The sequence below is a fragment of the Lagenorhynchus albirostris genome, chromosome 8, assembly GCF_949774975.1.
Source record: "Lagenorhynchus albirostris chromosome 8, mLagAlb1.1, whole genome shotgun sequence".
NCBI classification, from domain to species: domain Eukaryota; kingdom Metazoa; phylum Chordata; class Mammalia; order Artiodactyla; family Delphinidae; genus Lagenorhynchus; species Lagenorhynchus albirostris.
Window position 1 is genome coordinate 83,779,166 of NC_083102.1, and position 14,334 is coordinate 83,793,499.

General features: G+C 40.2%; 1 protein-coding gene across 1 annotated transcript in view; it reads right to left on the reverse strand.

Annotated features, from left to right (window-relative positions):
- Window positions 1-14,334, reverse strand: part of LOC132524348 (uncharacterized) — a 38,387-nt gene that overhangs the window by 15,136 nt on the left and 8,917 nt on the right. Inside the window, exons 2-3 of the mRNA XM_060156185.1 lie at window positions 2,405-2,473; window positions 1,380-1,862 (exon numbers count right to left, since the gene is read on the reverse strand). Of these exons, the coding sequence (XP_060012168.1) occupies window positions 1,380-1,862; window positions 2,405-2,473 (552 nt within the window). The remainder of the gene's footprint in view (window positions 1-1,379; window positions 1,863-2,404; window positions 2,474-14,334) is intronic.

Sequence of the window (14,334 nt, forward strand, 5' to 3'; positions counted from 1 at the left end):
AGGGCGTGCCCAGCGGTCTCGCCGCAGATCCCGCGTGAAACTGCCCAGTTCTCTGAGGAGGCTGCTTACCGCAGCTGTCCCCACCCCCATCCCGCAGTCCCTTTCTTCCCGCTTCTTCTAACTTGGAAAAGTGAAGCCCCTACACTTCAAGCCTCCGCTAAGTTCCCGTCTGCACCCGAGGCCGGGGCGCTGCTTCCCCGTCCCTGGCTGCCAGAAAAACCAGTCTCCAGTTTTCTAACTTTACGCTCCTCTGAGGGGAATTCTGAGAACTCTGCGACGGGTCTGACTGAAACGTGAGAAGACAAAGCCTGTCTAATCAGTGAACTCCGACGCCTCCACCCGGCTCGTAGCGCCCGGGCCTTCTCCGGCGAGCGCACGCCGGACGGGTCCCAGAGCTCGGCTTTCTCACGCCAGGATTCCGCGCCCCGAGGCTCGCGGCGCTCGAGCCTCAGCGCCCGGCAGTGGGCGAGCCGAAGTCCAGGTGCCGCTAATTCTGCTCCGCCCCGCACAGGTCTGAGGAAGTCAGGGCGTGCTCACAGCGCGGCAGCCTAGCGCAGCGCTTGGCCGCCGGGAGGCTGAAGAAAGGTCCGCGCTGGGCTCGCAGCCCTTCCTGCCGGCCTCCCCACGCCGGGCCTCGGCTCCCCTCGTTTCCCGCTCCCGCCTCCTCCCGTAGACTGCCAGGCGGACCCAGCCTGCCTCTCTCTCAGCCTTCACTACCGGGTCAAGCGGCGGAGGGAGGGAGCGGAGACAGCGGCGAAGCGGCTCCCCACCCGGCGCGCGCGTGCCCCTCCTCCCCCTCCAGCCCGCTCCCTCCTCCTCTGCCCTCTGCCTCCTCCCCTGTTGCCAGTACAGTACAACTAGTACGCGCGCACACAGACACAGACACGCGCGGGCGCGCGCGGACCCTGCCGCTACCACTGCAGCTACCATGGATATCAGCTAACAACACACGCTCAGGAGCGCGCGCGCGCTCCCACTCGCACCACGCAGGAGTGGCCCCCGGCATCCTTACCCTCCTTCCCCACCCCCACCCCACCCGCTCCCCAGCTCGGCTACTGCTCGCTCTGGCTGCCGCCGCCGCCGCCGCCGCCGCTGCCGCCACCACCACAGCTCTCTTCTGCTGCGGGGCCACAGCCTTGAGTGTCATTCAAGGGACAGCACAACCTCACCCAAGCTCTCCTACCTCTGCCCAGCCGTCCCTGTCATCCTCCCCCTTCCTCGTCCACACTCCATCCAAAGAAGAGGGAAAGCACCGAACAGAGGCGGGAGGAAGGCAGTCTGCTCTTCTCACCTCCTGGCCCCCTGGCTCCTTCATCCTCATTCTCTCAGCACCAACTCCCCTACCCCAAAGGAATCCCTCAGGAGCTGAGGCGGCTCACCCCACTGCCATGTCCAAAAGCTTGAAAAAGAAAAGCCACTGGACTAGCAAAGTCCATGAGAGTGTCATTGGCAGGAACCCGGAGGGCCAGCTGGGCTTCGAACTGAAGGGGGGCGCCGAGAATGGACAGTTCCCCTACCTGGGGGAGGTGAAGCCCGGCAAGGTGGCCTATGAGAGCGGCAGCAAGTTGGTGTCTGAGGAACTGCTGCTGGAAGTAAACGAGACCCCCGTGGCGGGGCTCACCATCAGGGACGTGCTTGCCGTGATCAAACACTGCAAGGATCCCCTCCGGCTCAAGTGTGTCAAGCAAGGTGAGCGCAGCGGCTTGCTCGGTTCTTGCCAGGAGGCTGGACCGCTTCAAGCGCGGGGCATAATGGAAGGGTGGGCTCGCGTGTGGAAGGGGGTGTGTGTTGTGCGACGGTGGGGTGATGTCGAGAGAGAACCGGCAGAGCAAGTGGGCTTTGCCGGGGTTCCGAATGGGGGGCTCGGTGGAAGGGAGGGGCGGATTGCGGTGGGGCGTGCAACTTTGTTTGCGCAGTTATCCCCTCCCCTTTGGTAGGTGTTCGGCCTTGTGTGACCTCGGAGGTGCAGGCGAGCTCCCGGGGCAATTGAATGTGCGTCAGCGGCACGGCCCGCAGTGGATGAAGAGCTTTTAGGGAAGGAAGGAAGGAAGGAGGGAAGGAAGGAAGGGAGGAAGGATGGAAGAAAAGGAGGGAGGGAGAAAGGGGAGAAGGGAGAAAGGGGAGGAAGGAGCAACTTGAGGGTGCAGCGGCATCACCAGCAGGGCGGGGAGGAGTAGGGGGTGGCGGGACGAGCAGAGAGCTGCGCCCTCCGTCTCGGGAGCTGGACTGAAGACGCCTTGGGGGAATCCCTGAGCCACTAGTTGACAAAGAAGGGACGGGGCAGATTGCTTCGGGCGCTTGGACGGGTCTTCCTTAACTTTTTCCCTGCCTCACTCCCCTGTCCCCCTCCCCCGCCCACGATCGTGTCATGTGGGCACCGCGCGTCACGTGCGCACTGACTAACCCGGGCGCTCACCCCGAGCTGGCCCGCGGGAGGCGGTTCTCGAGGAAGGCGCGGCACTAGCAGCGGGTTCTAGCGTTGGGGGTCAGGAGGAGAGACGTGGTTACCGGAATGTTCTTTACTATGAACATTGGGTTGAGTGGAAGTTCTCTGTGGTTGGACTCTCCTCTGGCTTCGGATTTGGGCAGAGGGGGGAGGGGGCGTGTTTCTGAGGAGGAGTTGGATGGAAAAGCCAGCTGGTTACAACTCAGGCTCGGTCAGCTCCAACCTGGTTTAGATGAGGCTCAGCTGAAGGCTGTGATGGGCTGTTGCAGAACTCTCTGTCTTTGCCTGAAAGAAAACTATGGTCCGTAGGAGGGAAGAGGGAGATAAAAGTTTCTTGGAAAGAGGACAACTTTAGCTCGAATTAAGTAGTGTATCTTTGTTTTCCACGTGGGATTTCATACATTTTGTAGCTCACATTCGCATCTCGTGTGTGGCGTGTATGTATATGTGCACATTCACATCAATCTAAAGGTTTCTTGTTGGTGATACATTGTTTGTCCCGCCTCATAGATGGAATTGAGCTGTCATTGCCTGCATTTTGAGCGACCACTTAATCTTACTGCATGATCAACTGTCAAGAAACACTCTTCGGGGGATATGAAATACTCTTAGGGAGCTATTCTTCTCTATAAACCAGTTTTAAAAGTAAGCCAGTGAAAAATGAAATCTCAGGCAAAATTTCTTAACTGTAAATTGCCATACAAAAAGAGTTTTCATTGGGGATTCTTGAGTATTAGTAGCTGATGACTTGAGATAGGCTAATGTGAACATTGACTTGTAGATCAACATAGCTCCATACTGAATGAAACTGAAGAATTTGAGTTTGGTAGGAAGGCAAATAGAGTATCTTACTATTTTTCAAGCTGACATACCAGAGGCTCAAATATAGGCGTTCATGTTAACATATTTGATGTCATGGTACTATCTTGCAGCAATAGATATAAATGTAAGGTTTTGGTTTTGAGTCCAAAAATCTACTTTACAACTGATGACCATGGTTTTGTTGGCAACAAGGTTGGTATTTGTAGTGGAAAGTGGCTGCAAACCTTAAGGCATTGTTAAGTTGGACTAATGATAATATCCTAATGAGAGAGGTGATTGTCCTATTATAGTTTATAATTATTACCACATTTTAATGTACTCATTCTGAGCACTGCATTTTGAGATGGACCTTCCCAAACTGTAACTCTAGCAGCAAGACAAGAAAAGAAAGAAAGGGAGATTGTTGGGTATTGTCAATCTATTCTGTAAAATCCAGTGGAAAGACTTGGAAAAGTGAAAGCATGAAAGCTATCATTAAATCTTGAAAAGCTATCAAGTAAGAAAAGGAATTCTGACTATCCTGTGATACTCTATAGGGTCGAACTAAGATGAATCTATGAAAATTTTTAAAGGATGAAGCATCTTTACTTTTATTAAGAAGATTCTAATAGAGCTTTAAAAAAAAAATCTGTGGACTATATTGTGAACTCATGAGCCTCCATCATTGTTAGTGTTTATGAAGAGGCCAATGACCACATGCCATGGATTCTTACGTAAGATGGGTACCTGGACTAGATCTCATTTAAATCCTTCCATGATTTGATCCAAGGTAGTCTCTGATACTCAACTTCTGTGTTAGATTTTATTTGGAAGATTACTGTTTTTAGAACTCATGGCATATACACATATAATGTGATATATTTAGGGAAATTTTCTTTTCATTCTGTGTTAACCTTCAGTTCTGCGCTTCACTGAGCCATTGATGATTGATGTTCATAATGATGTTCACAGAACCCCAGAGGAATCTAATTAACCTCCTGAATCACTAACCAAGGAGCAAAAATAATTGCTTCTTTTAGCTTTTGTGGAAAATATAATCCTCTTTTATATTCTTCTATGTATGGTGATTCATATACTATTCCCTTGTTGAAATCTTTCTTTCCCTTGTCAAATAATAATAGGTTTACTTTATCATTGTAAGCAAAGTGAAAATTTCAGAACCGTAGATACCGTGCCTGTGTGTCTTGGGCTTCACTATAGATTTCACTTGCTGGAAAAATATTTAGAAACCCTTGGCTCAGTAGTCTTATTTCTAGAGAGCCAGTAAACTAGCATAACTGAAAAACTTAAACATGGCTTGTTTAGCAGTTGTATTTTTAAAATATTCATGAGATAGTTGATTTTCGGGTACTCAAACGTTGGGTATTATACAGAAACTACATATATAATCAGGTAAACTGAGGCAGATTTTGCAAAGAAAAGAAGTTTGAATATAAGAATATTGATTAAAAAGTGCACCAGATAAAATTGCATTGTTTAATCACTTTTTATTTATGTGCTTGGCTAATTTTATATTACAGTTGTTATAAGATTAAATTATCATAATTTTAAAAGAAGGTGAACTACCAGAATTTTAAGACACACTAGACAAATAGATGTAGTTTTTCTACATTGTATAAATGTTTTCAAAGCCATTTTTGAAAGCCATTTAATTAAATTCAGGGGATATCTTTTCTAATTTAAACTGCATTTAATCCACACAGTGATGAGTCACATATGAAAAATATCCTTTATTGTCACATCCTATTATTATTTATAAACTATGGCTTTTTAGTTTATAATAATAAACTTTCCTCACCAAACTAGTTAATCTAAATTAGCACTTCTGTTCTGTGATCTCATTAATGCAGTGGATGCAATTGAAGGACGTTTCTTGAGTGATTTTGAGATCTGTGCTGAAGAGCTAAAGGTTTTTTTTTTCTTTTCTTTTAAAATCTGCACTAAAGTTCACAGCAGCCAGTTACATAGACCATTGTGTCCTACATTCCTAGCTACTGCATCTAAAACCACATGGGGACCTACATAGCCTGAACTTATTTTCCCGTTTAGGATCTCACGATGGAACATAAAAGACAAAACGTTTTATAATTCTTCCGATGTAGGAGAAGGGCCAAGTAAAGCCTTTGAAATTCAGTTCTAGAGAAGATGTACATTGCTCTCCCTCCTATTGCTCCTTTCAAAGATGCCTTCAAAGGAAAGAAGATCCAAATTTATTGAGTCATGCTTTCTTTTTGACTGACTTCAAGGTAGTATCATAGAGTTAAACCTCTATGCTTCCTTTATTTGAAAAGCTGAAAACAAATTGTGTCAAATTTTCTCCAAGATTGATTTTCCTCCATAGAAATTTATGTACGTGAATTTTATTGAATTATTTAAACAATTTGATCAGTTAATTTTTTTAGGATAAAGTATCTTTAATGTTTTGCAACAAGGTTAATGAGACACTTATCTTTGGGCATAATTTATGGGGGATGCTACTTTAGTTTTTCAGTATATTTTTTAAATGTACGTAATTTAGGTAGTATGACCTTGAATGCTAAATATGACTGCTTTTTGTATGTGTTTGTTTTGAATGAGAGTAATCTTGGGGTGAAATCACAGCTAATGTATTTAAGTGCCACCATTTCTGCTCTTAACATTTATATGGTGCAATCTTTTGCCATATTTCTTATGCTCACTTTTCTTTTTAGTTGCTTGAAATTCACACATTCACATTCATAAGGAGCAAAAGGTTTCCACATTTGACAACGCTGACTGCTTGTAGTTTAAACAATGGCTTTCAAATGCATAGCAGTTCCTGGCTGAATCATTTCCCTCAAGAGTGTGATAGTGTAGCCATTAAATATAGTCTCCCAAGTAGCCTGTCTGGGTTTGAATCCTGAGTATGCCACTTAGTATTGGCTATATAAACAAGTTGTCTAGCCTGGGGTAGTAATAGTATCTTGAGAATATTAAATAAGATGTATTTAAATGATGTAGTGTCTGGCAGATAATAAGCATTATGTAAGTGTTACTAAATGTTATTCCAAGCATACTGGTCATTTTGAGCTAGTGACATGAAATGTTTTTAACTTTCAAGGTATTTTACACTTATTTGAAGACTAACTGAAAAATAGAAAATGATTGACTAATTAATACTATGAGTAATTTGCAAGTAGTAGTCTTCTTTGAAAAGCATTAATGTGAAGAGTAATGCCATTAAGTGGAATGGAACATGTTTTCACGTTTTAAAAATAACTCTCACTGATACCATCTTTATGTGTAAAGATCTGTTTTATATTTATTTTATACTCTAGCCATAGTTTTTCCCCAGTTATTTATTCCCTTTGTACCCATATCTCTTCTCCTAAACAGTTGGTGAATATATTGAATCATTTACTCTAGGCTTGACAAGCACAGAAATCCTATTCAAATTCACTAATTTAACCTTAGGAATTTATTTCTACTTCTTGCATGTGACTATTAGATGGTAGTATAGTGGGTTTTTTTTTATAATCATATTTTATTTATTTATTTTTGGCTACGTTGGGTCTTCGTTGCTGCGTGTGGGCTTTCTCTAGTTGCCGTAAGCTGCTTTTCCTTGCGGTGGCTTCTCTTGTTGCAGAACATGAGCTCTAGGTGCACGGTCCTCAGTAGTTGTGGTGCACAGGATCAGTAGTTGTGGCTCGCAGGCTCTAGAGCGCAGGTTCAGTAGTTGTGGCGCATGGGCTTAGTTACTCCGCAGCATGTGGGATCTTCCCGGACCAGGACTCAAACCCATGTCCCCTGTATTAGCAGGGGGATTCTTAACCACTGTGCCACCAGGGAAGTCCCGACTATTATCATGTTTTAAGGCAGAACTTTTATTTCTTAGCTAGAGATCAAGACCTCATAAAGATGGGCAATCACGAAACAGAATTAATTCCTAAGTGTTCACAGTCAACCATGTATAATAAAGGAAAATACATCAAAATTCAGCAACAAGTTTACTTTGCATCTGTGAGCACGTCAGCAGCTCAATATAAGTAATTCTCTATATTAACACTTTAAAGATGAAGGATTTACCATCAGCCTCCCCCAGTGAGTTTAGCATTTCAGCTGACTTAGTCCCTTCTTAGAATTCAATAGGAACATCTACCTTGAAGGTCCAGTGCCCAATATTAATTTTTGAATTTTATTTTATTTACTTTTTTATACAGCAGGTTCTTACTAGTCATTAGTTTTGTACACATCAGTGTATATATGTCAATCCCAATCGCCCAATTAATCCAATATTAATTTTTAAAAATCTTTCTAAGCTACAATCTGGCTATTTATCATGATAAGAAGCATGGGATAGGGTCTTACAACTTGCTTAGTATTGTGACTCTTTAATTATTTATTCTGTTCTAGTCCCAGCTCCCTCTCTTCTGTTTACAGAAAGGACTGATGTGATATTTACTTTAATAAAAGTAAATTATAATTAATTTTGTATAGATAATTTAGTAATAGGTTGATAAGTACTGATTTTACATAGACTTATATAGGGATATGCATCTGCTTAAAACTGTTGTAAAATACTCATATCGTCATAGGAAGTTAATAATTGCTTCTGTTATTACATTTCATTGACATGTTACTCTATTAAAAAAGACTCCATTTGGAGATTAATTGTTTACAAACTTAAAAAAAATTTGTTTAAAGTTTAATATACAGTGTTGTCTGCTGTGGATAGTCTAGAAGTAACAGAAAAAAAGTTTCCTTTTTTGACAACTGATTGAATATTAACTCAGATGCATCCAGTGCATCTATTTTCAAGGATCCAGTAGGTTAATGATGGATATTTTAAATGAATAATTAGATTTGTTTCAATATTTAACATATTTTATGGCTTGTTTTACCTTGGAAAACATTTCTCCCTGTAATTGTTACACGAATCCATGTCCGGCTTTGTGTTATTTTCAGTTATTTTGGTTTACTTAAAAAAACTTTCACTTTTATGGCAGTCATCATATATCCAATAATGGCCCCAAACAAATATGTGACAGAAGAAAGAGTAAACCTTTATAGTGTGAAGTAAAAGATATTGATTTTTCTAATGATAAAATTTGTGGATTAATTTTTTGAACCTTTTAACTGCCTTTAGTGAAACTTGTGCATATGAAATCAGAGATTTTTCTATAAATAGCCATGGGTTTAATTAAGTGACTGTGAAATGAAATAGGAAGAAGCAAACTTGTTTAACAAAAAGTGTATATTTTATTTATCTATTTTTCATATTACATTGTGTTTAAAGAAGTTTCTTAAAACATGAGTTTCCCAAATGTTACAGTGACTTATTTATATTGCCATGGATTACAGGTAGCGTAGGGGCTGTTTGCACTTTACATTGCACTTGAAAGATCATAGAGAATGTCTCAGTAAAAATGTTAAATGCAAAAACCAATTATATGTATTTTTAACACTTATTTATCATTTTATAGGTGAGCAATGCTGCTTATCCTAGTATTTTGTATCACTGTGCACAAGAAGGTGCATACTTAGCTGGAATATATATTAATTCAAGGATAACAAGTGCTGTAGAAACCCACAGATTAATCTAGCAACATACCCTAAGCTTGTCAAAATCTGATTAGCTGGATTGCAAGCACGAGCAAGTTTCAGAGATATGAAATGTCCAATGTTGCATCTGTGAAGCATTATGATCAGTCCACAGTTGAACCCAGTTTGCCTTTCTTTGCAGTCTGTGCTATAAGGATGTTAAAGCAACTCTTTACTAGAAAAAGTTTCTTCAAAAAATAACAAGCATTAATAGAGACAATAATATTTGACTATAATTATTACTGTGATAAATATCACTACAACATACTACAATATATAAGTGTATCAAAGTAGCATGCTGTACACCTTAAGCTTATACAATGTTACACGTCAAGTTTATTCAATCAAAAAAATAACAAGCATTTAGGCCTAAAGGGTCACAAAAATCTCCCCAAAATTGTGGCTTATTTCCAAAAGCACCCTGAACATGAATAACTGTAATCTTGCCTTTCCGGCAAGTCAGGTACTTAGTGGATGGCCATTTTGTTAGGACTGGGGCTTTAGACAGAAGGTGATGCCTCTATGGAAAAGCAGGAATATTATCAAAGATGCTCTTACCCATCTGCAGTTAAAATACTAAAACCTTCCTTTTTAGTATTTTTTCTGAAACATTATCTCTAACATTATCTCCTTTTCCTCTTTGGTTGGAAGTACCTTTTCTTTCCTTTTCTTAAGTTCAGTGTGGCAGAGTCACTCTAGTGAATAGCAAATTTGTTCTGTTCTGCTTCTTTGTATACATGGAACACACACACACTTTTGAAACACTAAGGTTAAATGCTAGTTTTTTTACTTTTTTTTTTTTTAATTTATTTTTTGGCCACGCTGCGTAGCATGTGGGATCCTAGTTCCCTGACCAGGAATTGAAACCTGCGCCCCCTGCAGTGGAAGCACGGAGTCTCAACCCCTGGATGTCTAGGGAAGTCCCTCAATGCCAGTTTTTAAATCAATGGTCCCAGAAAGGCATTTATGCATGTGAGGATACAGTCTCACTTTAGTCAGAGTTACATAAAATTATTCCATGTGTGACAAATCTAGCTGAAAAGCTTACATAGGTACCCATAAATTTCCAACTGTGAGTGGTATTTTTAACCTTTATTAGTTTTGATAACGGGAGACCTAAAGACAGCGAAATCAAGTGCCCAGATGATTTCTGTATTTCATATATATTAGTTGTTAAGAAATGATAATAAGAATTTGATAGTTTGGATTTTAGTTACTTTTATTTACATTACCAAGTGGCTGGTGGCCTACAAATGCCTAGGATAATGTCCTAATGTTAATGTAGCAAAGGAAGGGGCAGAGATAAGGGGCATGCTTATTCATGAACTTGATAACATATTTACAGAGTAGTTTAAATTGCACTGGTTTAGTTGTCTCAGAGTAAAATAAGAGGACTGGATCCAACATGCTTTGAATATGTGATATATTACAATTCTGAAGAAGTAATCATTTAAAAATAAGTTAAATGATGCCTAACTTATAAGTGTTTAGCTAAAATACAGGTACTAGTGTTGCTTTACTGAGAATTTGAAAATGTCAAGAAAAACTAAGCTTAATTAACATGGGTCCTAAGAGGTTTTGTTATGAAGTGGAGATTATGATAATTCGAATTACATTGATGTTTTAATTTAAAGCCATTTTCCTTATGTCCAATTAATTTGCTTTGGAGTATCTATATATGAATTTATAAAGTACATATATACCATAAACTTTACTAAGAACTATTTAAAATTTATATCTTTTTAATTTTCTTTTTTTTTTTTTTTTTTTTGCGGTACGCGAAAAAAACCGCCACAGCCCCTCCCGTTGCGGAGCACAGGCTCCGGAGGCGCAGGCCCAGCGGCCATGGCTCACGGGCCTAGCCGCTCTGCGTCACGTGGGATCTTCCCGGACGCACAAACCCGTGTCCCCCGGCAGGCGGACTCTCAACCACTGCGCCACCAGGAAAGCCCTAAAATTTATATCTTTGATAGCCCTAACAGTATGCTAACTTACTACTGTGAATCAAGAAAATATCCTTTTATATTCTCATCCCAAGTCTCCCTTTTAAAATTAATTGGAAATTCTTCATTGTCTTAATGTGAAGAGTATCATGACACCCTTTATCCTTGGGGAAATTGACTCTTTTAGCATTGAATAAGGAGGTACTTTGCTTTCATTGAATATGCTTTCATACAGACTTTAGAAAGTCACAAAGTTATTAGAGACATTGTTGGTTGTCTACCTGGAATGCATTTTTTATTTTCCCCCTCCCTTCATTCCTTACTGAACAGAACGCCAGTTTTTGTTCAAGTATCCACACGCTGATGTGATGCTATGCCATGTGTTTCATATTATGTCAGCCTTATCCCAAGGGAATGGACTTAGACTAGTCTAAACCAAGCATGGTAATTCCATCTCTTTGCCAATGATTGTTTTAGGAAATGGCTTATAACCCAGCTCTAAGTAATGAAAAGTAAAGTGAAGCCCCTTGGGGACTTTCTGAGAAACTTCTTAGTACTTAAAATAAGATCTAGGACAGATCTATTCATTTTTCAGTCTATGGAAGTTGCTGTACATGGAGGTGATACCTGGGGCAACTGTAGCCATCTTGTGATCAAGAGGAGAGTGGCCAAAGGTGGAGAATGGCAGAACTGAGTGATATAAAGTTACTGGCTCCTTGAATAATGAGCCCAAACTAGTCCTCTCTTAGGACTTCTTGTTATTGAGCTAACAGTACACAAGATATTTTAAGCCATTTGGATTGGGTTTTCTGTATTTTGAGGCCAAAATCTTTTGATTGATATAACTGTAAAATGGTATAAAAATAAGTATTTTATTCCTATTTTATTGTTTTGGGGAGCACTGGTGAATATACCTTCAAAACCAGAAATCTATTTGAAGAATAAACCAAGATGTATTTTCCTGCAACATAAGCTCAGTCAAATTCTAGGTATGTCTCTATTATCTCATTCAGTTTTGCTATGGTTGGACCTCTGTTTTAAATTCCAGAAAATGGTGAGCATTCAGAAGTAAAATATGTGGGAACACAAATTTATTTTAACATTATCCAAAACAGAACATAATCAAGAAAGCAAACCAGCTACAAAAATATACCCACCAATGCGTGCCAGAAATATTTTGAAATATTTTTGGAATTATGGAGTGTTTACAAATGTCTATGCCATTGATCCAGGAGTGTATAATTATAAACTGACTCATCAAAAATGTTCCAACACCATTCTTCCAGAGCTAGAATTCATCTAGTTATTATTCAGTGAACATTTATTGGTAACCTATTCTCTATCTGGCATTGAACTAGGGACTGGTGATAAAAAGATGAATAAGACTTCATTAAGACATCGTCTGCATCCTCAAGTAGTCCATCCTGTGGTATGTCTATGTGATCTGAGTTAAAAATCATTAAGGAGAAGGTTCTTTCATTACATAATGGATAGCATCCTTTATGTAATCAGAATAAAAGGTAAGAAAAAACATTTTGGAGAAGAAATATGAGTTAGGACTTCTTAGTATTCTACACTATGGAATACAGTTCAAGTAGTTACATGGACTCTGTATATATTTTAATGTTGTGCTTATGTTCTAAGCACTGTGCTAGATAGTGATTGTAGTAAGGTGTGTAAATCTTGATCCTGTGCCAGGAATTTCACAGTGCAGTATATAGTTAAGAGCATGGAACTCTGGAGACAGACAGATGTGGATTCCAGTCACAGCTCTACTCCCATGCTAGCTGTGAAAAGAACAAGTTATTTCACATCTCTATACATCAGTTCCATCCTTTGTAAAACAAGTATCATTACAAACCTACTTTACAAAGATGTTATGAGGAATAAATATTATAATGCCTATAGGATGCTTAGCTTAAGGCCTGGAGTACAGTATAGGCTCAATACTATATATGTAATGTATATGTATATATTTCACACACATATATTGTTTGATGTTATAATTACCATATATACTGTATGTTAATATTCAATTTGGTTTAACAATTACTATATGTAAGAATTTTGAATGGAATAAATATTTCAGAAGGTCTATGCCTAGCAGAAGGGTACCTGGTCTCTCCTGAGGTTTCAAGCAACAGTTCATGGAGAAGAGAATACTTCACTAGGAAATCAGGTGAGAAGGGTAGGAGGACCCTTGTAGAGAAAAAGGCAAGGAGGCATTGATATTGAGAGTTTCTAGGAATGTGATAAAGAAGAGTTTCTAAGTACTAAAGTCTGGAATTTAATATAGACAGTAGTAATAAATGAGCTAGGGCGGATAGATTGGGCTAAGCTATCGTATAGAACTGAATGGTGAACCACTGAGTATTACTGCTTTATTATTATTAACATCGTCATTAATGACAGATGTTTGTGCGGTGCTTATTATATGTCAGGTAGTGTTCTAAATACTTTAAGTAAATGTTAATTGATTTTACCTCTACAAGGTAGGTACTATCATAAACTCCATTGTGGATAAGAAAATGAGCTCAGAGAGATAAAGAAACTTGCCCAAAGGCACATAATAATTAAATGAGCCAGGATTTAACTTAGGTACTATCTTAACCAGTATGCTAGCTTGCCTCTCTGTGTTAGAAAGGTTTTAAGAACAGGATTAAGAAGGTCATGTTTGTGCATTGTTTTCCCAGTGAGGGCAACTGTAGGCAACATTTCATGGAACACATGTAGGCAATGAAGAGACCTAATTAAAGGAGGTTGAAGAAAGAGGCAGGAAGACCATTCAGGAGGCTATAGATTTACCCAGAGGAGAGGTTTTGAGGTCTTGAACTATAATAATGAGGGTAGGAATGGGAAAGAGAGGTCTGAGGCAAGAAAACTGTGGATGGTAAAATTGTCAGTACACGTGATTGTATGGGGACAAAGAGAAAGAAAGGAGTCTTGCTGACTTTCTGGTGTCTTTTAGGTGGTGCCAATCATTATAGAGACTGGTGGCAAGATGTAGATTTGGGGAGAAGGTAATTCCATTTGGGATATATTTAATATGAGATGTGCAGAAAGAATTCAAGTGGTAGACATCTGAATATCCCATGTCTAAAATTCAGAAGAGTGAGTGGGGCTGAATGTGTAAATTAGTGAATATGAGATTATCCAATGAGAGAAAATAAAGACAAAAAGAATAAGAAAACACTGTGGCATCTACGTTTCAGAAGTCAGGGGATCCCAGGAAGGAAACTAAGACTGTTATCAGAACAGTCTTAACACTGAGTGAGTGGTCAGCACCATGGTTAGAAAGATGATGTCTATAACATTTCCATTGCATTTGGCAAAAATGGAGGTCACCTTTGTTTGGTGTCATTTCATTGGAATGGGTGGTGCAGAAGAGTTTATGTCACAGGTTGGAAGAGTGAATAGGAAGTAAGAAAATGGAAATAGCACGTGCATCCCACTCCTTCAAGAAGTCTGTTTAGTAGGAAAGGTAATGGACAGTTATCTATCTAGGAGATGCATGTTAAAAGAGATAGAGGTGTTTGTGTGTGTGTGTGTGTGTGTGTGTGTGTG